Source organism: Eleutherodactylus coqui, chromosome 2 (genome assembly GCF_035609145.1).
Source record: "Eleutherodactylus coqui strain aEleCoq1 chromosome 2, aEleCoq1.hap1, whole genome shotgun sequence".
In the NCBI taxonomy this organism is placed as follows: Eukaryota; Metazoa; Chordata; class Amphibia; order Anura; family Eleutherodactylidae; genus Eleutherodactylus; species Eleutherodactylus coqui.
Genome location: NC_089838.1, coordinates 215,434,384 through 215,460,883, shown reverse-complemented (window position 1 = coordinate 215,460,883; position 26,500 = coordinate 215,434,384). Strand labels below are relative to the sequence as shown.

Here is a 26,500-nt window from a genome sequence, read left to right as displayed (position 1 = left end):
GGGCCGGGGTTGAAGCCCAGGATCAAGCGGCGTATATTTACCATGCTTGGTCCTTAAGGGGTTCATTTTTATATACCCTCTGGGATCTATTAGAAGAGCAGGGGTCCCCTATTCTTGGTTAAGTGAGTCACAGTGGCCAACGCTAGTTACATCCAGAAGGAGGTGAACAAGGCATTACGCCGAAACACGTTCTTGTTTGTATCATGTACCTGATTTTACGAGCATAATGAAAGAATAAAGCAAAGAAAAATCATCTGATGTGTCCGTATTACCATGTATCCACTACATCCAGAAGGCTATTAAATGGAAGAGTGAATACGCAGATTTATGGCTCTCACCATTAGGCTGGTCATGAGCATATTAATTTAGCATTTATGCACTCATAATACAGAAGAGTGTACCAGTCCAACTACAGGTCTGCTGACCCAATCTCTTAGTATCATGGGAATCAATGATGCTGTAAATTCCGGTCGCAGACAGGGTGGAACTCATCCATATTATATGTGCATAAGTGTGCCCATGATATGTTCATGTGAAGCCAGCCTTAAAATCTATAGGTGTTATGGAAATACGTGACCAAGCTTACAAGTACTTAGTATTATTGTATCTTGTCACCACCAGAAGTGTGGATACTGAGGGAGTGGTGGCGCGGCATCGGGAACTAAGCTGGGTGACAGTAAGGAAGGGGGATGGGGAGCCTGTGGGTATGGTTGGAGGGGAGCAGAGACACTGCATTAAGACTGGCCAATGCTCTCTCACTGTCCGCCGCCGCCGCTCTCTGGTCCCATGTGTGCCTGCAGTGCAGGGAGGCCATCAAGGAAACAGATGTCGCCGCTAGATAAGAAGAAGCCGCTGTTAGTCAGTGCCAGGACCTGAGAGCCCGAGCAGGGGCAGGCAGCCCTGCAGCCAATCAAAAACTGGGGGCGTGCCCAGCCAGTCAAGCAGCCTGTATCTTGTCACCACCCATACTTCCAGTGATGACAAGATACAATGATACCCAAGTACTGCTCTTTTTGATAAGGGTACTGCCAGCTATTTCATCTTTCCTTGGTTGGACATGTTATAAATGTTTAAAATGGAAAAATACTTTAAAAGTGAAGTTAAGAGGCATCAGACACAATAACTAAAGCCAGAGCACACTGATATTTTATACATCAGCTATCCAGTTACCTTCGATCAGGTGTTAAAAAAGGTGTTGAGTTGATATCTAATTAAATTATAGTTGGAATGTAAGTTAATACAAATATGATGTAAGTAATGTCTGTATTGTTCTGACAGTTCTATAGAATGTTTTAGTACTTGCAGAACACATGCATGTAGTAAGATAATATGTTATTACTTTAGCATTGTAAAGAATTCCACTTTGGAAAGAAATCCATTTCCATCAATATCATACATGGTGAACATCAGCTTTGATTTCTCCTCAGGAGAGCCTGTAATTGGCAAATAATAAAAAGTGAGAAGACTGATAAGATAACCCAAATATTGTAATATATATAGATAGATAGGCCATGGACCTAGTAGTCAGTGACTAACCTTTCATTAAAATTAATAATATACTTAAAAACTCTCTGAATGAAAGATATCCGTTCCCATCTTCGTCTGCCAGAGAGAACATTGACTCCACAAACAAGGAATGAGGTTTCAGTCCCAGAGAGTCTGCAAACTCCGTTCTGCTTAGTTCACATTTAAGAGCCTCTCTCACCTTCAAGGAGCTTTCAGCAGTCAAACTTTCAATGCCTGACTGATCAATGTGAAGAACCTGCAGAGTTTACAATATGAGTACACAAAATATATAGAGAAGACACATATGCAAGAAATACTGAACTCATAAAAATGTATTTTATGTGCATCTTCATAGCACATAAGATAAAATATTCAAATATTTTCTCAAATTAGCAGTGGATCATAATGGTGTGTATAATGTCCTATTCAAATTGAACAAGTAAGTGAAAATGAGCCCCCTTCGGGTTCAGTCAGACGACCTATGTGTGCAAAAAAAATGTTACACACATGTTAAAAATGCAAGTGACCGAAGCTCCTTTTCGCTTGGTTCCCGGCACTGCTCTGAAAAACTATCTGCTTGCTGGGGATTTAAAAATCCCGACCTTCAGAAAGTACTGTGTCTGATTGGCTGATCCCCTGAAAATCATACATAGCTGCAGTAAAAAATAAGTAGCGCACAGCCATTCATTGAATTGATTGAATGGCTGAGCGCTGCCTATGATTGGCTGAGTGCTGTGACCAATCACAGGCAGAGCTCAGCTGTCATTCGATGAATGGCTGAGCACTGCATGTGATTGGCTGAGCCTCAGCCAATCAGACACAGCACTTTCTGGAGGAAGGGGGGTTAAATCCCCAGCCAGCAGAAGAGGCTTCAGATCAGTGCTGGCAGTCAGAGAGAAGATGCGCCAGAACCCCAACAGCGACCGAGAGGTGATGTATATATTCTTTTAAATTTTACAGCAGCTATGGATGATTTTCAGGGGACGGCTTATATTTCAAGTATATATATTTCCCTGAAAATCACTGCAGGGGTTGTCTGCATCCCATTGCTTTCAATGGAGTAGTACCGGCCGCATTGAAAGTAATGGGATGGCATCGCAGTCCTCTGCCACAACTGTGACAGCTGTGGCAGGGAATTCTTTACTCTCCGCGGGAGTCCTCTTGTCACTAAACACTGTGATAGTGCTGTCACAGTGTTCAGTGATGAGGGGACTCCCCGCGGGGAATCTTTACAGGCAGCACGGACCTTCCAGCGCACGGATGTCCTATCTTTTGCAGATGCGAGTGTTTTGCACCTGTAAAAGATGGACATGTAAACACACCATAAGGAACCAATGATTCTATCAGACATGCTTTTTTTGCACACATAGGCACTCATCTAACTTTGCCCTTAATGGGTACTGAAATTGCCAATAAGAAAGCCAAAGGAAGTGCTTCTCACCCTGAGGGCTTATTCAGACGAGTGTATTTTAGCCAAAACCAGGAGTGGGTCCAAAATACGGAAGAAAAGCAAATCTTTCTATTATACATTCGCTCCACTCCTGGTTTTAGCTCACAAAATACTGATGTAAAATACGCTTGTATGAATAAGCCCTGAGGCTAACTTCTCACGGGCGAGTTCAACATGTGGCTGTGAATGCCATCCCATATCGCGCTCACCATCTATGTGAGAGCCCTGAGAATGCGAGGCTGTTTTCATATGAAAACAGCCTTGCATCACTTCGGGGATGTAGGGAATCACAGAGTTACTCCCATTGTTTTCAATGTGAGATCTCGCATCGCGTGCACCCTGCACATTGTGTGACGCTTCCGACGACCCCATTAAAAACAATGGACAATGCGAAAGCATGCAGCATGATAGAACATGCTGCGATTTGTTTCCCGCATAGCATCGTGGTGCCATGCAGGGAAACATCACTCATGTGTATGACCCCATTCAAAAGAATGGGGTTCATATTTGTGCGAGATTTGTGCGTCTCGCAACACACAAATCTCGTGCAATAGAATAAATATATAAGGAGAGCGCCAGAAATTGAAAATTGTCAGCAGGTAATTATGATGAAGCAGGAAAAACACTCACCAGGTGCTTGGGTGAGACCAGACCTAAGGAATGTGTCTCACCGGCACCTTAATCCAGGATGGCATGTAGAAATAAATAGCCTGGTTCCTCATCCGAAGAGTGCCGCACCGCAAATGAACGAGTTAACTCTCAAAACACGGGGGGGCATATCATGTAAATTTTAAAACAAAAAAGAGAAAAAAAAATGCTTGCGCTCGTGGGAATCAGGCACGATTCTAATTGATTATAATCAATTTATTTCTATACACTTAGAGGTAAGCTGAGCAACGCGTTTCTGCGACCTTGCGTCGCCTTTTTCAAGCTCCGGCCTTAGTGCTTAAATACATGGGCGTGATTTTGTCCTATTATGTGGCCGTGATAATCAATGGTTGATTTCAGTGGTTTTGTCTTCCCAATTGGGATTCTCGCCCGTTAATAGTATGGGCGAGAAAAGATAGGACTTGCCTTATTAACTATGTGCAGAAAAGATAGGGCAGGACCTATCTTCCCACTATTTTACTCAAACTTAACTAAACAGTTTTGAGCCGCTTCACAAGTGAGTATTACAGGCATAGATATTTATACATCCATAATGTGGACAAGTTTGCTGCCCTAATAGTGGATCTCTAGACCCGAATTCAGAACATCGTATACTCTTGTGATGCTGTGAGTTTGAGTCAAGAGACCAGCAGTTAGGCCACATTATGGATGCACATATGGACCCGTAATATGCCTCCGCAAAACCGACCTTAGGTTAGTTCCAGTCATGGCCATGGATTTGGCTATGTATCCACATCAAATCCGAGATAAGTCCATGTCAAAATCTCCATGTGTTATATGCCGTGGTTCAGCAGGCAGTTCTCCTGAACTGCTCTGGGTAGTATTCAGCAGCTGGGGATTTAAAATCCCCGCCTGCTGAATGGGCTGCCTCTGATTGGTCACAGCCCTCACCAATCAGAGGCAGCTCTCACACCCATTCATGAATTCATGAATGGGTGAGTGAGTGCTGCCTCTGATTGGCTCAGCGCAGGGACCAATCAGGGGCAGCTCTCAGCTATTGAATGACAGCTGAGAGCTGCCCCTTATTGGTCCCTGCGCTGAGCCAATCAGAGGCAGCACTCACTCACCCATTCATGAATTCATGAATGGGTGTGAGTGAGAGCTGCCTCCGATTGGTGAGGGCTGTGACCAATAAGAGGCAGTCCATTCAGCAGGCGGGGATTTTAAATCCCCAGGTGCTGAATACTACCCAGAGCAGTTCAGGAGAACTGCCGGCCGTCCGCGCCTGAACTCCGGCTGCACGGTCAAGGTGAGTATATATATATATATATATATATTTATTTTTTTTTACACATTTTTGGATGCTTTTCAGGGAAGGGCTTATATTTTTAAGCCCTTCCCGAAAATTCATCCCACGCTCGTCCGCAGCCCATTGCTTTCAATGGGCGAACATCATTCTTCTCTGCCACAGCTGTTACAGCTGTGGCAGAGGAGAATGATTTCTGTAGTATATGTTCTCAATGGGGTCGGTGCTGCTGCCGCCGGCCCCATTGAGCGCATATAATAGAACACAAGGAATCGCAGATAGGCGCTATCTGCGATCTGCGATTTCTTGTGTCCTATAATTTATCGGACAAGCACATAAAAAGCGCCCATGTGTCCGATACCATTGCAAAGCAATGGTTCTAAAAGATCGCAGATCGCATGCGCAAATCGCGCAAAAAAACGCCCGTTTGACCGAGGCCTAATAGAAGGTTTCACCACAGGAGCTGATTATATTAACTATACACAAAGTATGATTTACTTGAGCAAAAGAATGCCTGAAAAAAGTTTCCAGTATCTGACTTCTCTGTAATTTTGTAACAGCTTCTTTCAGTAGGTTTTCCTCAGTCATTCTGTTCTCCTTTAAAGAAAACCCATGTTCTTGCAATTGATTGATAAAACTTGTGCATTCCATCTCATTATGGAAGTACAGCACCTAGGACAGAATTAAAGAAGATATTAAAATTGTGAACTGTGAAAATGTTTCAGCTAAATATTATTATGAACTGTTACAAATTATAGTAAAACATAGATATCTAATTGTCTATTTCCTTTACTCTGGTTGAAGACCTCAGTTGGAGAAGAGACTCGTGCACAACATGGACAGCTTGGCTTTCACAATTATTGCCAACAATATAAAAAGTGTTGGAGTGCAGTACACTGAGTGGCCTGCAGAGGGCTAGATACAGGCACCCTTGACTGCAAAGAAAGGATTAAGAGCTGTGGGTGTGGCAGGAGGAGATATAAAAAAAAGTGTAATTTCCTGCAACACTCAGGAGAGAGTACCAGCTCAGTGGAGATAGGAGGGCTGCTGTGGGGATTTGTTTGGGAACCGTCAAGCATCTGACAGAGGATGACGCCCTCCAGATGCCCAGGACAGGGTTGGTAACGATGGCCCAGTGGATTTGTGAACCCTAAAATTATGAACTGTATATAAAATGCTGTTTAGGTTTTGCTGTATGATGTGCAGTGGCATAAATACTGGCAGGTGCCCGATTTTAAAGAAATCCCTGCTTCTGGAGTCTATCTACACCTGTGAAGATTGAGGTTGATGATCCGCAGGCCAGTAACCCCCTTGCCAAAAAAGATACAGTGAAATATCACCAAAGGACCACCACTTTAAGAAGATTAGCGTGATTTGGGCTGTCTCAAAGAGGTTTCATTGTATTTGCAATGTACATTCATAGCAGAAAGGTGAAATATCGCAGGTAAATGAAGCTGTCCTCAAATAGAATGATCACAACTAAAAGAGGCTGTGACTTTATTACTTACTGTATCATACTCATTAGGTACTTTAACTAGCAGTGTGCGGCATCCATGATTATTAGACTGAATGACATTAAAAATCTCATGGTTTTGCATATTGATGGTTCGTATCACTGTAAATCTGCTATCCAAAATCTTAATCACTTGCTGGGGGTGAATTTGTAAGAGAACTGGACAAATTGGTTCATTTGGACCTTGCCATTCTTGAGCTGGAAAAGATTAAAAAAAACATAACCAATATGATGTAATACAGACCACGCAATGTGTAATACTAATGATTTAATAGGTTCATATGAAATAACCAGACAATTCATAAATACAAATCATGGGAGGAATTTATCAAGCCACTTGCACTAGTTTTCTAGCGTAAAAAAGTTGCAAACGTTGAGAATTCATGTTTGTTTACCTGCAATTCCATCAGCAGATAAGACCTTTTTCATACTGGATACCGCCCGCTTCTTCTGGATTTTTTTGAAGTCTCTTTTGCGAGATTGAGCAACAATCCAAGCAATAAAAAAGCTAACTAAAAGAAGAAAAGTAAAAATAGATTATGAGATTGAATAGGAAACAGTATTTGTACTATGAAATGCAGTAATTGCAAGTCTGTTATACATCAAGTGTTGTCAATTCACTTCTATCACTGAATTTTATTTGTACTGCACCTGCATGATAGAACAAAAGTTCTGGCTTATTAAAGCTCAGGGCCGCATTCAAGGTTCAGCTGATTATTAATGGGAACAAAAGTCAACAAGTTTGTTGTCAGCTACTAGGGGACCTCTCATATGGTACCACGGGAAGGAATTACAATGCAGGACGCAGACAAATCCGCAGCTGCAGAATTAAACATCAAAATCAATAGTCTAACTCTGGACTTCAATGCTGAATTGCAGGCAGGTTTTAAGCCATTTTCAAGCATGTATCAAAGTCCACAGTTAACCTGCGGATTTTGGTGCAGAATTTACTGCGGTGTGCGGTCCATCATGCAGCCTATACTGTCCCGTATGAAAGATCCCTTAAGGAAGCTACTACACAGCTAACACTTGAAGTTTAAGGCTAATTGCTGTGCTGGACCTGCACTTGCAAATTCAGCTGGGCAACTATCTGTAAGATATGAGTGCTAGCAGCGCATTAAGTCCCCCTTCTCACATGGCAGAAGTGCTGCGGGCATTCTGCAACAAGATACCCATAGCAATTCCACAAAAATTCCGCAGTGGCCAGATGCGCACCTAAATTATGCCACATTTTTACTTGCAGAGCAGCTGCAGAATTTAACCCTTGTATTTCAAGGGTTGACTTCCACAGCATAACTCAGCAGCATAAATAGACATACTGTAGATTTAGAATCTGCAGCATTTTTCAAGAAACACTACTGATTTGTCATGGAAAATATCCACACCATGTGAAGGAGATTTTTTTAAATCCCCTCCACATGGCTTGTACTATAAGCAATTCCGCTAGAGGAAATTCCACAGCGTTTCCGCCATGTGAGAAGGCGGCCTAACAGCTATGCTACTTTCCATAGAAGTAGGCTGATCGTTGAATGAGCAATCATCTAGTGAATGATCATTTTGCTTGAGCAGCCATACAGATTTTAGTCTATATTGGCTGTTACAGTCTCTTAAAGTGGCCATACATTTTCAATTTTTAATGCCACAGTCTGAAGGATGAATGACCTCTCTGGGAATGTGCTTTCAAAGAAAGCTCATTTGCGGACAAAAGACAAAAATGTCAAACATGGCCAACTTCTTTCCAGATGATGAGAGTGTGTCATTGGTCAGCTATTTTTTGTTGTTGAATTTCAGTATTTCCATTGCCTTTAGACTAATGTGGGTCCCTTCAGTTTCAATTACTGCACAGAGCAAATATTACACTTCTTAGTTTAAGTTCACATAAGTGTTTCTTTTTCCTGATTCGTCATGGGAGTGGAAAAACAAAATGCCTTAGAATGCAGGCCCTCGGAAAAAGCTCTAAGCAGACGTTGGGCCAACAAGAAATGCTCAAAGATCCAAACTCCTGTAGCATTGGGAATGCAGCTCTGAATTTACGGTACTGATTCTGAAATACAGAATCAGTACAAGCAAAGTAATGCATTGCATTTTTATTCATTCATGAGTTGGCATAAGGAAGAGTAATACCTGAGTTGTCTTAAACTAGATTATATAGCATGCTCTATTTTAATCACTTTGGCCCAAAGATTTGTTTTTACTTTGTAAGGTGTTATTATTATAGATACATATACCCTGCTAATTCTGAAGTGCATTTATTTTCATGTCATTTGTGGTATGTAAAAAAATATAGTTAAATCTACAAACCTAAAGGAAAAGAACAAATAATCACAATAAGACCGCTGTATCCAAGCACACATCCTTCAAAGTAGTTGATGGCAGTGAGAGGAGCACAAGGTGGAAGTATTTCAGGTGAGGTTTGCTCTGGCTGAGGACATGGATCACCTAGAAATAGAAAGATATTACAGAATAAACAACAATATGGAAGTTGGATATTAATGCATTTAATGCATTTTTAAATTAAATCAAGCATATCTAATTGAGCTTCTTCAGAAACCCTGAGAGTAGAATCGCCTTGTGGCATGACTGTGATAGTACTGTGAAAGTGAATAACCTGCTGAACGTACTGTTCATAAAAGCCGCTTTCTGACAACCGCACACAAGCACTATTATGAAGCTGGATTCGAAGTAACTGCACTATTGATTGTGTATTTATGCAGAAAAAATATAAAAGAGAACAAATACTGTGCTGTCTGTATAAACAAAACTCGAACAAGAGGTTTATATACTATACTGTATATAGGGAGGGGGCACTTTCAGGGAGACACTATGCATGAGAGTAGGTAGTATGAATGGAGTGCCACCAGCTAGCACTGTATATGGGGCAGTTTCTGCCTTTTACTGTACTGTATATGGATGCCTTCTCCTTCTGGCAATAGCTATGGGAAACTCTGGCAAGCAAGAAGAATTATTCAGTCATGGGTGGTATAATTCAGTATATAATTGTATATTCAGGTACCAATCCAACTTTATATGATAGTTCCAAAGAAGCAGGAATTAATCTATTTTACCTAAAGGTACAGTATTATCTCTGTACTTTGAGACGCTCATTAAAACTTTTATTGTTCAAAGTCAAGATTGTATTCTTGATTTGTTTTCCCACAAATTCTGAAGAATCGGCTCCGCCTAAAATGTGTAGATGCTAGAAGAAAGAACCTCACAATAAATAGGACATATGGTTATAATCTGGCGAGTCTCCAAGAAAGAACTGAATTTTTTTTTTATGATGGGCTACAGCCAAAATGCTGTTCTCAGGAAGCTCTTCTCAGGAAACTAATTAGCAATTTTTGAAAAAGTTATAAGAAACTATTGCCAAAAACGCTTAAATAGGCAGTTAATGAGTTTTTCCACATATTCTAAGGAATTGGCTCCACCTAAAATTTGTAGATGCTAGAAGATAGAACCTCACAATAAATAGGACATACGGTTATAATCTGGTGAGTCTCCAAGAAAGAACTGGACATTTTTGTATGATGGGCTACAGCCAAAACGCTGTTCTCAGGAAGCTCTTCTCAGGAAACTAATTAGCAATTTTGGAAAAAAGTTACTAAAAAATTATTGCCAAAAGAGCTTAAATAGGCAGTTACTTTAGGTAAACTTATAATGGAATTGTTGAGCACAACAAGTAAACACCCTAATAAAGATATAAACAATGAATGTCTGGAAGATGCCAAAAGGTTTTGTAAGTATCTTAGTCTACACATGGCCTGAATGCTGCAAGCTCTAGTTCAGCATCTTGCATACATGTCAACTGCAATTTATAATATGCGTCCTACGGAAAATAGTCCCTCCTTGAGAAAAACCTTCTGCTATTCTGTCTAGTTGTTTTATCATTTCTCTTAATTGGAAAGATGCTAGATTTGACAATCCCTAATGACAACCATTTTCATGTCCATAGATGTTTTTACTCAAAATTCCATAGACTCTGAATGCCATATAAGTCATGTTATGCTGAGATATATTCCCTTCATCATTCAACTTTCCTACTACTTTGCCTTTTTAGGTGTCACAGCAGGTTTGTCAGTTCAGAAGTTCCACTATCATATTGATGAACCAGGTGACTCGGGAAACATGTTGCTAAAAGCCCATCCTATACAAGTAGCTGCAGTGCATCTATTTGTAGGACACAGGAACGAAAAATAAAATTGAAATTAGACAATGCATTCATTTTTTTCTTTCTTTCAATGGTGCAGTCTCTATGGGTTTTTGTTTTAATATTTTTACAAAGAGTGGGATCTCAGAGGATTTTCCTGGTTTAATGCTAGAATGTTTGAGCTCTCAAAATTTAAGAGTGTTTATTTCTCAAAACATTGAAACATTATTTTTCATATTTACATGCAGATGTTGCAAGAACAAAACAAATATTCAACTTTTTCTAAATGTTTGTTACAACGAAAATTCATATGCAGTTTGTATAATGTACCCAAATACAAAATGCATAGGTGGCTGCACTATGTAAGTTGAGTAGGCATGCTATGTTAACACTGCAGTGCACCTAGCCCCTCAGAATAATGAATATTACATATGTAATATGGCTAAAAAAAGACACTTCTATTTAGTTAACCAGTGGAGATGAGTGAAATGAAAGAAAAGCACAACACATGTACCAATCTGCCCTAAAAGGGAGAAAAAAGTCCTTCATGACCACAAGTGGAATTCACACTGGTACAAGATTCTATCCAGTATACTACGCATTTACATAAGCATTCAAGTTATTTTGTTCTAAGAAATTATCTAAGACTTTCTTAAAGTAATCGACTGCTTCTGCTAAATCTAGTTTGTAAAATAGGTTATTCATAACTAGTGTTGCTCGTTGTGACTGGCTGGGCATTGCCATCTAATTTTTAGCAAAAATTGCCAAAATATATACTCTTTGCTTTGAGTAGAAAGAACAACTTTGTTGGCTTAGCACTGCTTCCTTACTGTGATGGAGTTGTAGATTCGAATCTGATCTTAATGGGGATTCGAACCTGGGACCTCACCATTGCAAGGCACTCCACTGATGTTCAAGGAGGCCAAATTAGCCAACCTAATATCCTAATGATTTTAATGAAAGTCTGAGTTGGGAGTCCAGATTAACAATTATTATTTAAAATCAGGTTGGTCACTCTTTACCCGATTATTTCAATAATCACTCAACGCTACTTCTAACCAAAGCAAAGGAAAAGGAAGTCATGTGCTCATGACAAAACATGTCAGTGGCATCTGACATCAACACACACAATCACGTGTATGGTTTATGTCTTCATCTTCGACATTGTGGACTCTTCAATAGAGGATTTGTCCATGTAGAGCAACTAAAGGGCTTTGACTGCTACGACTGGTTATTATGGTGCTATGGGAGCATGGAGCTGGCTAATAACAGACTGACATCTGTGAGGAATTGTTCTGGTGCTGGATGAATGCTATGCACATGCTCAAGGCTTTGACATTTTGCTTATTTTCAATGGCTGCCTAGGTCAATATACAGGTTTACTGGTACCAAGGTTTACGTTTATCGTTGGTTGATTTTGGACCACTGGACGCCGTTTTTCATTGACCCCTTGTGAGGGCACTCCAATGGTGAATTTTTACCTCCAGCCATTTATTGCAAAGAGAACTCCATTGCAGTGTTTGGACATTGCAACTTTATATATTTATGAACTTTAATACGATTTATCACAGAAAGTGGCCATATACTCACTAATATACTGATACAAGAGGGCAGATTTGAAGTCTCTTCTCAAGAATAAATAACCAGAATTAATTTAAACTTTCCTCATAACTGAGGTTTTTCCATGTCCCTTATTAGGTTTGTTGCATCTTAACAAGAAATGTAAATTTCAGCTCATGCTATATTGTTAAATTAAAACAAATTAGTTTCTTTTGTGTGGATTATGCAGTGTCATCAATATTTACTATCAGTTTGCTACTTTCAGCTATAACATTATTTTTCCTAATTGGTATAATAACTGTTCTTATTGTCACCAGCATCTCCCCATTGGGGCCAATAAATAATTTTAAAACCTATGCCACAGACATAAATTCTTTCCCTTGTAGCATTGCTACCTCTAACTAAATGATAAAATATTAATTTGTAGTGGAGAAACAAATATGTCAAGCGATTCAGTTTCTAGGTCCTATAATTGAACTCACCGTCAACCCAAGTGAATACCTTCTGCTGGATATCTCCAAGTTCTGCAGAGGTAACTGCTAAAATGACATCATGGAATGAGGTATTCTTTATCTTTTCTATTTCATCTGTAGTAAATAATCTACAGTCCAGAAAAAAAAAAATCATAATAATTGTTACACTTCTGCGTTATTTAAACCCAAATAGATGTAAATATAACAATAAGAGAATATTATCTAATAAAAAAGTATAAGTCTAAGTTGGTAGAAATTCTTTTAAGTGTGTTTTAATTATATCTCTGCTTCGAGAAGCAATAATATGCCACCAATTGGCTCCTGGATTGTGAGGCATCTGACCAGGTAGTGAAGGTAATCTAATAAGCCAACTGCTGTCGAAGCTTTAATGACAACTCTAGAATTTTAGTATTATATAGCATAAATGGTTGAAGAAAATGTTTAAAATCTTGGCAGAATAGACTAGAATGTGCTAATTGTTGCGTATTTTTGAATCCATTGCTGCTATTAAGTATAATATCAATTTTTAATATTAAATAGGGTTCTAAAATAGTTCACAATTAAGTATAATAAGAAACGGCTACTTCCTCTATACTCTGCTTTCCTGGAATGCCACCCAAGCTTTACGCCAATGTCCGCATGACCTAGATGATCCCTGCATTTACTTATTGCATATATAGATGAAAGAGTGGTAATAATTACAAGAATAGTATGAGAATGGCTAAGGCTGATTTTATACTTGTACTATGGTTTTACATTGCTCAGCTCAATCATAAGACAACAGAAAACATGAAAGCCAAGATGGGCATTTGTTGGGTTTTCATCACATCCCCTGGCATTTTTTTAAGTTGTGCAGCATGTTGTGTTATCTTGTTCAGCATTCTGTGCAGGATCTGTGTCAGAGACTCTGAATGGGCCCTCTAGTGCAGATGTGAAGATGGCCTTAGCACTTGGAAGAAATTTTTTTTTAGTATTATTATTGCCATTTAAGACAAGGCATAAAATGTCTCTCTCATCAAGCAATCCTTTTTATATGTTGGTGTCTGTTTTATACAGAGCAAAACCAAAGTTCAGTAATAGGCATTGACAGTCCATCAACAGTATCAAATGCTTGCATTGTAGTAATTCGCTGAACTTAACTTACGCAGGCAATAATGATGTTTGTCATGATCAGAGGGCAGGTAAAATCAGAAGGATATTTCAAAATCAGATCGGGTCAGCCTGACTCGATCCTTAGCAAAAATGTGGAAAAATTAGCTAGTTAGCAATAGTATTGATAAAACCCAGGTATGTTGGCTTGGTGGTTAGCAGTGTTGCCTTGCAACCATCATGTTCAAATCTTGCATGGATTTCGTCTTCATAATAATAGTTATCGATATTGAGGGGGTCATAATCTATATTCACTCCAAGCTGATGTTTTTTTTGACCTGAGTTGAACCTGAACCCCAATGTTACAAGGCAACATCACTAACCACTGAGACACTCTGATTTTCCTTACAGTATCTCTAGCCCTTCTGCTGCATCAGGTGAATAGCAAAATGGTACCCCCTCCCTTCTCTCCCACAAGAAAAAAGCATTACTTCACCGATGACAAAGAAACAAAGATAACATAAATGGGCATACTGTCCCCCTTTTAGTAATAAATAGCCATAATGTCCTCTTTAGTAATAACCATACTGTCCCTTGTATCAATATCCATAATGTCCCCTGTAGTATCCATAATATCCACAGTAATAGTAGCCATAATGTCCCCTGTAATATCCATAATATCCACAGTAATAGTAGCTATAGTGTCACCTGTAGTGGTGGCCATAAAGTCCTCTGTAGTTGCAGCTGCACTGTCCCCCATAGTAAAATAATTACTCTTAAAGGGGTTGTCTATTTGCATATAAACTATTATGGCAATCTCAGTCAATAGAAGGGACATTCATCAATAAGCCAGAGTAGACCGCAGCTAAAGTGACTGTATTTCACTCAGTTGAACCTGACCTGTCCATGCACTACAGGCCATTAGTTTCAATAGACACTATAAATTCCTTGGGTTTCTCTTAGTGTTCATGCAGCAGGAAAAATGAACACGTACTAAACTGTAGATTACATATGGGAATCAGGTGCAAATCCAAAGCAAGCAGGGGGAGCAGTCACATCTAGGCCCCAAGGATCCTAAGGCCCCTCTGCCACATAAGAAGGCACCAGTATATTAAATGGCATGGATTTGTTTATCTCTTACAAATTTTGTATTGGGGCCCAAGAGCTTCAACTTATGTCCCAATTGAGGGTTCCAGCAGCAGGTCTCCCAGAGATTAGCTTATTTTCATGTGACCTTTTGAGCAAAAAAAGTCTGGTACAAAGCAGAAGCCCCCGTAATGTAAGAAAACTGTTACACTGACGTCCAAAGAGCAGCAAGTTATTAAACAAACAACTTAACTATTATGTAATGTATGTGACCTTCTCAAAGATTGTAGTAGTGCATAGGTATTCATTCAACGTCCATCTCACTGTCAGCTTTATTGGCAAAGTAAGTACTGGTATAACTGCACATTAAATTCCATCACGTTGCCTATTAAAATCTTCTATGTAAGTTAAAACAATACATACATTACTCAATATGGTGGTGACCTACTTTTATATGTTGACACATAGATTGATGCCACTTGCAATAAATATTTAACAATGTATTGAATTCAATTTAGTTGATTGTAAAGTTATTTATAGGATATACAATGAAATGTTATGTAGGAATAAGCTGCAGTTTTGGTTGAACGCTAAGGCTGCTGTGTCAACATTTCACCTGTGTCACAAAGCAGGTGCCGGGTGGCGGAGCAGGGAGCCTAGCATGGCTTCCATCACCAGTGTTGCTGCTGTTAATTGTATCCACGTCCTAAAGGTATAATTAACTTTGTATTCAGCCTTTAAAGGATCAGCAAGTGACACCAGTGGCCAACTATTCCTAGGCAGCAGGGTGGCCCACTGGGAAACAGTAGGGAAGCTTGCCAGTACAGGCCTGTATGCAGGCAGTGGATTTGCCGCACCCTACATTTGGGAAGGTGTGCCGCCTGAGGTGTAAAAGGGTAAGTTTTGCTGTAATATTAAATGTGATAACAATGGAAATGGACTTAATTACTACCTGCAGGGATGAGGGCAAGAAGGAAAACTGGTTATTGAAAGCAGAAAGTAAAATGGTTGCTGAGAAACTGTTGGTGAGCTGGGTAGATGACTTGGACGTCAGGTACCCTAAGTAGGACGCTGCATCACCTGACTTGTGCAAATTAATTTATTATTTACCCATTTCCTTTATTTTCAAACCAAAATCGGTCTCCATCTCTTAAACGTTGGAACTGATTCATTGTTATGGCTGTAATAAGCTCTCCTGGGTCTCCATAACACTCCAACAGGGCCCCCGGAAGAAGCTCCAGTTTAGTGGTGTCATTACCATACAACATAGCTAAGTCATCAAACAGCTGAAATACAGAAGACATGAAATTGGCTTTTGCACTGTCGATTCTACTAATGACAATATACAATATATTATATAACATACAGTGGTCTCTCAACATACCGTCTTAATTGGTTTTCTGTCAACCATTGTATGTTGAAAATATTGTATGTTCAAACCATAACTCTGTGTAAATTGATAACTGCTTCTGAAGCCTCCAAAGTGTAAACCAAAAGTAATTTAAAAGAGAGATTAAAGAAATTTGAGCAGATAACTACGGTACTACAGATAAAACAAGTCCTTACATATAAAAGTCAGAAAAAAACTGCTGGAAGATGTAAATTACTTTCTGGATAGAGGATAGGAGATTCTTTGAAGTCTTGTACAGTACACAGTGTACTACACAAATAACATAGAGCCGAACTCACCTGGTATCCTGGCCCTGGTAAAAAGCAGAAAAGAACATGTAGAATATGTAGAGAGGTGCTACTAGACTGCCAATCAGTGCATGCATTTTGCTAATACATGTATCTAGCAATGAAATGCTGTCATGGTGGTCCACCGCAGTCACCCCGGCTTACCTGTTTGCTTGGGCTGCAACTGGTCACCGTCCTAATGCGTGCGGTGCACACTTCATCTTGTCTGCTCCCCCATCTCAGGCTTTTGCTCTTAGGGTTCCCGCATGCTCCCACCCCTAGACTTAAAGGGCTAGTGCACTCTAATATCTGTCGCCACCAATCCTTTCCCAGCATCTGCTGTATTAGGCATCCACACCCAAGAGTAGATGCCTAAGCAATTTGGTTCCACCACAATTGGTGCAAAGCACCAGTTAGTATGTTCTGCTTTGACCTCTGTCTTACTCTGACTACTCTGATCTCTGTATTCCTGATCTTGGCTATGTTTCGTACTACGTTATTTGTCTGCCACCTGCCCTGACCCACTACCTGATAACCATTTTGAAGTTTATGCTGCATTTATGTATATTGGAGTGTACTAAGTGATCTAGAGAGCAACCAATCCCAATGTATTCCTTACTTTATGACTTCAGGCAATACAGTTTGTAAGAGGTGTACGATATTACAGACCATTAGTATCAATAGGCACTATAAAATGCTTGGGTTTCTCTTAGTGCTCATGCAGCAGGAAAAATGAACACTTACTAAACTGTAGACATCCAAAGACCAAAGAGCAGCGAACTATTAAACAAATAACGAAACTATTATGTAATGTATGTGACCCCCAAAGATTGTAGTACTGCATAAGTAATCATTTAGTGTCCATCTCACTGTCAGCTTCTTTGGCAAAGTAAGTACTAGTATAACTGCACATTAAATTCCATCACGTTGCCTATTAAAATCTTCTATGTAAGTTAAAACAATAAATAACTTAATCAATATACTTTTATATGTTGACTAGAGATGAGCGAGCGTACTCGCTAAGGCAAATTACTCGAAAATTATTGCCATTTTCGAGTACATGCCCACTCGTCTCTAGCGAGTAGTGCCTTAGCAAGTATCTCCCCGCTCGTCTCTAAAGATTGGGAGGTCGGGGAGCGGCGGGCGAGAGCGGGGAGGAACGAAGGGGAGATCCCTCCCCCCCCCCCCCCCCCCCGCTCACCCCTGCTCACTCCGGCAACTCACCACTCACCCCCGCCGGCACCCGAATCTCGAATCCTTTGAGATGAGTGGGCATGTACTCGAAAAAGGCAATACTCGCTCGAGTAATTTGCCTTAGCGAGTACGCTTGCTCATCTATAATGTTGACACATAGATTGATGCCACATGTTAGAAATATTTGGCAACATATTAAATTGAATTGGTTGTAAAGTTATTTTTAGGATATACGTTGTAATGTTAATGTAGGAGCAGTCTAGAGTTTTGGTTGAACGCTAAGGCTGCTGTGCCAAAATTTCGAAAATAGTGATACAAGGAAGTAGAAGTGTAAATTCCCACCTTTTCAGCAGACACAAAACACTCTCCATAGGTCTATAGTTAAGGAACAAATCCCCATGTATTCTGCTGATAGATTTTATAAGTGGTGGGGAGGTACAGGAGGTCAGCAAGGTATACAGCAGGTATAGGGGATAACTTGTAATCTTGGAACAACTCTTTTAACCCATTAATGCCGCAGGACACACACTTATGTCCTGCACATTCGCGGTATGTATGTAGGGGGATCGCTGGTTGATCCTGCTCCATACAATGCAGGTGCTGGCTGTTTCCTACAATGGACACCAGCCTGCAACAGCTCCAATATGTCGTGACGCTCATCAGAGCTGTTAACCCCTTAAATGCTGCAGTCAATTCTGACAGCGGCACTAAAATGCACCGAATGATGCTCGGGGGTCCCGTACAGCCCCCCACAGAGTGCCTATCATGAGGCATGGCTTGATAGAATGCCTGTCAGATTGCAGTATAATGTAATGCTATGGCATTACATCATACTGCAGGAGTGATCAAAGCATTGCAAGTTCTTGTCCCCTATGGAAACTAAAAAAAAAGTTAAAGTAAGTTTTAAAAAGTTTTACTAATCATTAAAAAAAATAAAAGGTAATACAAGTTTAAAAAAAAAACACTTTTGCCATATTAATAATAAAAGAATCTAAATAATAAAAAAAAGCATATTTGGTATCGCTGCATCTATAAAAGTTAAATCTATTAAAGTGACACATTATTTACCCAGCACGGTGAACGCCGTAAAAAAAAACAAAATAAGAACTGCGAGAATTGTGCTTTATTTGGTCACCTCGTCTCCAAGAAAAAATGTAATAAAAAGTGATCAAAAAGTTGTATGTACTCCAAAATGGCTCCAGTAAAAAATACAGGATGTCTTGGAAAAATTAAGCCCTTGCACAATTATGTTGACCACAGTTATGGTGGTCAGAAGATCAGTAGATGGTGGCAGAAAATAATTTAAAAAATTAAATATCTTTGAAAAAAAATAAAAGTAGTCAAGCAAAAAGAAAACAATATCAATTTGTCATCGTAGTAGTCGTACTGACTCATAAAATAAAGTTATCAGGTCATTTTTGTTGTAGTTTGTGCACCGTAGAAACAAGATGCACTGAAAGATGGTGGAATTTCATGGGTTTTTTTTCATTGCACTCCACTTAGAAGTTTTTAAAAGTTTTTCAGTGCATTATATGGTACATTAAATAGTATCATTTGAAAAATACAACTCGTCCTGCAAAAAACAAGCCCTCATACAGCGACGTCGATGGATAAATTAAAGGGTTAAGAGTTTTTTTAAAAGGGGAGAGGAAAAAACAAAAATGGGAAAAAAAGGTTGCATCCTTAAGGGCTCATGTCCACGGACAGAGTGGGATAAGCCCACGATTTTACGCTGTGGGAATCCACAAGAAACCACAAGAAGGGGAGGGACAGCAGGTGTCCAGACCATCTTCAGGGAAGGTGAAAGACACACTACAGACAAGCATGCAAACACCAGCTCTGAGTGAGATTAGCACAGAGATAAACAGTGATACATTAAATGATCAGCAATCTCTCACAAGAGTTGCTGGTATTTATCTGCCATAGATGAGGGGGATTGGCTGGTGGAGAATATCACACCCAGCTAGCTCAATTAACCCCCTACCTGTGAAGGTGTGCACAAGGAAACCTGTAGAACCACAGGTCCCAGATACACAACCTTTACAGATACAAGTACGATAGTACCAAGGGAAACCACTACTCATAGTGCTATAAACAAGTCCTCACAAACCTAATTTGGTGAAAAAATAAAACATTTATGGATCATGGAATGCAGCAATGCAAATACAATAATGTTTTTTCATGCTTTTTATTGTAAAGTAGTAGTACATTTAAAAAATTATTACTGCAATCCTATTGACCCAAAGTATTAATATTGCACAGTGAGCACCACTAAATGAAAACAAACAAAACAGTGCCAGAATTGCTGTTTTTTTTGTTTATCTGCTTTCCAAAAACATGCAGTAAAAAGGGATAAAAAAAAGTCCTATGTAATCCCCAAAATGGTACTATTGGAAACTAAAATTTATTCTGCAAAAACAATACCTAACATAGTTCCGTTAATGGAAAATAAAAATATAATTTATACTAATGAAAACCAAGAACAGCACTGCAATAATAATGATCCTCTCTCCCACAAATGTTTTTGATTGTCTGTTAATAAATAAATACTTGGATAATGGTGGTTTAAAGTTCTCCAGAGTGGCATGTAAATGAGGCAGAGTTGTCCATTGGGTGGACCCAAACCTCTCTGCTAGCTGCTTTTGTTCACAACATTCCGCACCCCTCAACTGATGTGACATGCATGCAGCACTATGAAGTCTTGCCTGTACCTTGAACCGAAGCATGTACGTGTAGATAATTTTTCCCTTTTTTTGGCAGAATCACAAAGATCATTTGTGCATGTGCTAGATGACAACCTCATGGCACATGTGAGACTTCGCAGCATTGCGTGCACATCACATGAGGGCGGACTTTTGGGGAACACAAGCAGCTAGAGATGATCCAGCCTCCCAAATGGACTGCTGTGCCCCATTTAACATTAAAAATTGAAATTATTCAGATATGCATTTGTCAACAGGCAAACGAAAACATTTGTGGAAAAGAGAGCATCATTATGATTGTAGCGCTATTCTTGGTTTGCATTAGTAAAATTGCTAACAGGTTCCTTTTAAGTGTGGAAACGTAGTAACACACAAAAACTATATGAATTTGGTATTACCGTAATCCTAATGATGAAGAGAAAGAAGGTACCATATAAAATACCATAACATAATTTATACTGTACAGTGAACACTGTGAGGCCTTAGTCAGACGGGCGTTTTTTCGTGCGATTTGCGGATCGCATGACGGATGTGCATCCGCAAATCGCGTGACCGATGCCCGAAAATCGCCCGAAAATCTGCTCCTAGCCACGTTTCATTAGAAACGGGCCGGAGCTGTCCAGTGCATTGCATTCAATGGAGCCGGCAATACAGCCCGCTCCATTGAAAGCAATGCGCTGCGGGCGAGTGTGGGATGCATTGTCGGGAAGGGCTTAAATATATAAGCCCTTCCCTGCAATTCATCCAGAAAAGTGTTAAAATAAAAAATATATATATACTTACCTGCTCCCGGCAGCCGGAGTTCCGCGCGGCCGGCCTGCAGTGGGTGTGAAGGGGGTGTGAGTCAGACCTGCCCCCTGATTGGCGCTGAGCCAATATATATATTTAAGCCCTTCCCGACAATTCATCCCGTGCACGCCGGCAGCCCATTGCTTTCAATGGAGGCGGCTGTATTGCCGGCTCCATTGAATTCAATGGGCAAACATCGTTCTTCTCTGCCACAGCTGTTACAGCTGTGGCAGAGAAGAAGGATTTGTCTTCTATATGTTCTCAATGGGGTTGGCGCTGCTGCCGCCGGCCCCATTGAGCGCATATAGAGAAGAGAACAGGAATCGCAGATCGCAGATAGGTGCGCTCTGCGATTTCTGTTCTATAATTTATCGGACGAGCGCATAAAAAGCGCTCATGTGTCCGATACCATTGCAAAGCAATGGTTTTAAAAAATCGCCGGACGCATGCGCAAATCGCGCGAAAAAACGCCCGTCTGACTAAGGCCTAAAAGAAAAAAATGGTGGAATTTCACATTTATCTCTACTCTCCCTCCCCCAAATATTAATAAAAGTTAATCTATACATAATTTATAAGTACCCCCAACAAAATTCAAAATGTCCCACAAAGTTCAAGCCCTCATAAGGCTATATTGAAGAAAAAGTAAAAATGTAACGGTTCTAGGAACGCAATGATGAAAAAAGGGGTTTAAGACTCCTAATATAGCCTCTACACTGAAGATGCAGGGGTAGTGATAGGAAGTGCATTGAAATACCTAAATGCAAGAACATGAGAGACCCCACAAAGTGTTTAGAGGTTGGAATATATAGTTAGTGACACATCAAAAAATATTTAAAAGTGACATCCTAGCTGAGCTGCAAGGAGTATATACAATAACATAGTCCTACGGCAAGCAGCAAGAAATATTTGGGAGGAAATATGGGATTACTCATGTGTGCTACGTTACCTTCATCAAAATATCATCATTCTGCCAAATATGCCATATCTAGTCACTCTGATATAAAGCATGTGTGGGAAGCAAGACAATGTTATGACTACAGAGTGCTGTGAATGACTTGAAGAAAGTAAATTAGGTGACCTTCTTCACCAATAGCCATTTAGATTCTTCACAAATAACTGCATCTCAGCCTAATCTCATGGATTTACCTGTCAATACACCATATTACACACCTATCGGTTTCAGGCACACAATAAGACATCTGTGTTACATATTATCAGTCCACTAACATAATATTTTAAGCCATGAGTTACTGACCTGTTTGTTTATCTGATAAAGTTTTGGATTAATGTCCTGCCAACCGGTAATTGGTGCAAGTCCAAAGTATTCTCTTGCACGGTTATAACAACAAAGCCCAAAGTCTCGGCCTCTCTGAATACTGCTGGAAATGTAATCTGTTCGCGAGTATTTCAGAGTCCCATACCAGTGATCTGTTATGTGAAAGAATGAAGAACAAGCATAAGTTACAGAATGAGAAATACAATGCTCTGTAAAAGTATGTACGTTACCTCTACCCAAGTACATGTAGACTCACCTATGTTGTAACTAGAAAATAGCTGGGTTTGGATCGTAATCTTGGAATGTTTAAAATATACGATCATTTTATCAAAAGGAAATTTCAACATCCTATAATATAGTTTCTAACCCCCAACGCTTATAACTTAATGGTTAAATAGATAGTTGACAGGTGAAAAATAAAATGTGTATTTCCAGCCCTGGCTAACTTTGTCTTGCCCACTTCTACAGATGATGGGTATACGTATTTGTGGTATATACTTGTATTTGCACCTTGTGATTGAAAATATGTTAAAGCTCCATTGCCACTTTGGCAACATTCAATTTCAGTGTGTACTGTTTATTGTATTAGACATCCTACGCAGCATTTTAGATGTAAAAGTAAAGAAGAGTTTTATGGCATATCTTACAAGCGTTTAGGGAGATTTTTATTTTTTTTTACATTTTGTATGGTTTTATTACTTGGCATTTTTGAGGAACTTTGGGGAAGTTTATGGACAAAATGTTCAAAAAATATGTCACAATATTGTGTAAATAATTCCATCTCCCTTATTTGCATATTACCCAGAGGAGCGTGCGTGGCCATTTGAGTCTCCTCACTTAGTTTATAGTATATAGTTGCTCTCCCTAAGGAGAAAAGAGCGTTTCTGACAATATTGTGTGTGATACCAACTGAAGACTATGATCACATATGCACTCATTTTTCCTATTGTTTGGCTCCATTATATGTACCAAGCAACAATAATGATTAAAGTGCCAGATCTGGTATTTCTCTAACATAGATGGTGACCAATGGACTTCATTTACTAAAATGGGGTACTCGGATTAAGGGCTCATTCACACGGGGACCTACGTGCCTAAAAATCATGTGTGTAAAAAACTTGCAGCTATTAGAACCAATGGTTTCCTATGGGAAGGTTCAGATGAAGGAATGTCATAGGAAACCATTGGTTCTAATAGCAGAGAGTTTTTTACGTGTATGATTTTTGCGCATGTAGGTCCCCGTGTGAATGAGCCCTTAAAAAGCACCCATTGATTTGAATGGCTGTATACGCACTTGCTTTTTTTTCCTTGGAAGAAATGTCCAAGTTAAAAAAAACTGCAACGTGTCTTATTGTGGTCCGATTTTCGTACGAGAATAGCACATATCATTGTGGTGTATGAAACACTTCAAACAGCATAAAGATAGGATGTCCGTGTCCTATCCGATCCAAGTTGTGCCCGAAATCCTTTGGCGCAATTTTTTTAATGCCCATGTGCAAGTATCCACAGGCTGCTAAAATATGAGTCAGAAGTCCCTTTTTCTTAGTAATATATATTGCATAGTTTCATACATTCATATAGTATGTACTAATCAAAGAAAAACTATAGGGCAGGTAAACTTCAAATTGATACAGTAAACTAACATGATGCACTAACCTCAAAGCTGTAGAATTTAAAAATTCTAAAGTTGTGCATCCTCCTTGACCACATACTGTATGTAGGCTGCTTAAAAATTATGGCCTGTGTGCCATACGCAACATCCTCTAAGGGTGGTTTCACATCTGTGTCAAACCTTCGGCCAAAGGTTTCATTGCTGAAAATCCCTGAAGCATGCAACACTATTTCTTCCATCCAAAAGCCGGGTATCTGGGCAGAAGGAGTCCGCCCAGCGCTGTTCGGTTCCATCCAGAGATGGAACTGTTTAGCATGGGGATCCCCCTTTCCTGCTCCCTGAATGGAGCAGGAAAGCAGAATCCCCAACGCAGATGTGAAAGCAGCCTTACTTATTAACCTTGACAACATTCTTATATATGTTGGAATTTTATTTCACATCTGTTGATAAAAAGAGAAAATATTGACCTCGTAAATCTTCAATCACAACATTATCTTCATTTTCAGCAATTTGGGAAGCCATTCCAAGAATCAAAGCATCAACATCTTCTGCCGTCTGTAAATTTGGATTCTTCAATTGTAAAAGAAAAAACAATGGTCTTACTCATAAATCCATTTTCGTCAATTTATTGAATAGCTTTTATGGTAGGTTTCTCCGGTACAGAATTGCATATTTTTACTTGTTTTCATATTTATATATCTGTGATGGGTTTGTAAGGGAAACGTTTTTTTACTATCATCTGCTGTTAATCTTATATACAGTATATGGCCTCCACAGGCATAGGATTGTCAGCAGAACTCACCAAATTTAACTTGATCTTCAGATAAACAGTTTATTTCTACAGCCAGCTTTGCAGCTGCTTAAATTTATGTCTGACGCCACGGTTTACTGTGATGTTTGCAGACCTGCACTTATGTTTCCTCTACTAAGGGCAGCATATTTAAGTGACAGATTACTTTAGCTGGGCTTTATTAGGAATAGAGAAGTATTGGATAGCACAAGTCATATAGTTAAAATACATTTGACCGAACAAACTCAGAATGTACCTGCTAAAAACATACCCAGAAATCAACTACTCCAATACACAGAGAAGGAAGGAAAAGATCATGTACCTCCAGTAGTGATCTACAATTCAAAGCTAGAGGTACTAAGAGAAACTGCAAGGAAACTCCATCATACCCTACACAAGGATGACCGTCTGAAAACCATATTCCCAGACCCTCCCCTGCTGTGTTACAGGCAAACTCCATATTTGAGGAACCTTATAATTAGGAGTGCATTGCCCTCTGGCACACAAAAGGGAACTTATCTCTGTAAGGTAAGGAGCTGTAAGACCTGCTCACATATACTGATTGCGGACAGGAAAGGGATCCCCAACACACAGCAGGACTATAAGATCCCGAAGACATTCACATGTTCCTCATCAAATGTTGTGTACCTGACCTGGGGGAGTAAGAGTCCTGGTGGGGGCTTTATGTTGGAGAAACAGGACAAAAAGAAAAACAGAATTACCTGTGGTGGAGCACTTTTCCAGCCATACACAAAACAGACAACATATGAAAACTTGCTATATTAAAAGGAAACTTCAAATCTCAACGTCTTAGAAGAATTTGAGGGTAAAAGTTTATAACACTCTCAAGACCGGAATTAACATAGGGGTTTCATGCATCATTGGAGAATATGATAAATCTGGAGTAGAGATAACACACAGGCCTGGTGACCCCCTAACAACAATTTAGAGACCATCAAACTTTCACATCCTTATCAGTGGACTAATTAAATATTCACTCCTCTACTCATCCTCTTCTGGTATTCTTCTAAGTGCAAATTAATCACATCATGTCTGTGCTTTTTCATATGTATGTGTGTATATATATGTATGCCTCTTTGGATCTATTCCATAAGCCTGAAGAAGAACCCTGCATAGGTTCGAACGCTCACTATAACATCATGTATTTTTGTTAGCCATTAAAAGGTATCATATCTACAAGATACTTGCTTTCTCTTGCTGAGAACAATCACATTTTGCTAAAAACATAATGATAAAGGAAGCAGAGCAGTGTTGAGGCCAAATTAATTTTGCAAAACACCCTTTTACATATAAGTGTAGGGTCTGAGGTGGTGGGAGGCCGCATGACAGACCGATTCAGAAAACACCAATCTCTTTGTCACGTGGTGCCCTCTCAAGTCTGGCACTGGTCACGTATGCTAGTTTTTGTTATAAACACATTTATAACATGGCACCATATTTTACGATTGCTGTGATACTTTTATACTTCGAAGAAGACAATGTAATTTTCGACTTTGTGTTATTTTAAGTTACAACACATTCAATGGCATATTAATTTCTTTTGTCTACCATGCTCTGTGAAAATCATTTGCAGATCCTAAACTGTAGAATTAAACAGCTTTTACACCCTATGATACTGCACGTGTGATATACTTCACCACCCCATCATTTGGCAACTATCTATTGTTAGGTGTAAGATCCCAATTAGTTGTTTTACAAGA

General features: G+C 39.6%; 1 protein-coding gene across 1 annotated transcript in view; it reads right to left on the bottom strand.

Annotated features, from left to right (window-relative positions):
* Nucleotides 1-26,500, bottom strand: part of LOC136612257 (dual oxidase 1-like) — a 128,010-nt gene that overhangs the window by 44,779 nt on the left and 56,731 nt on the right. Inside the window, exons 11-20 of the mRNA XM_066592474.1 lie at nucleotides 24,457-24,559; nucleotides 22,357-22,529; nucleotides 15,850-16,025; nucleotides 12,574-12,692; nucleotides 8,686-8,823; nucleotides 6,780-6,896; nucleotides 6,380-6,582; nucleotides 5,370-5,543; nucleotides 1,537-1,762; nucleotides 1,340-1,433 (exon numbers count right to left, since the gene is read on the bottom strand). Coding sequence (XP_066448571.1) covers nucleotides 1,340-1,433; nucleotides 1,537-1,762; nucleotides 5,370-5,543; nucleotides 6,380-6,582; nucleotides 6,780-6,896; nucleotides 8,686-8,823; nucleotides 12,574-12,692; nucleotides 15,850-16,025; nucleotides 22,357-22,529; nucleotides 24,457-24,559 — 1,523 coding nt within the window. The remainder of the gene's footprint in view (nucleotides 1-1,339; nucleotides 1,434-1,536; nucleotides 1,763-5,369; nucleotides 5,544-6,379; nucleotides 6,583-6,779; nucleotides 6,897-8,685; nucleotides 8,824-12,573; nucleotides 12,693-15,849; nucleotides 16,026-22,356; nucleotides 22,530-24,456; nucleotides 24,560-26,500) is intronic.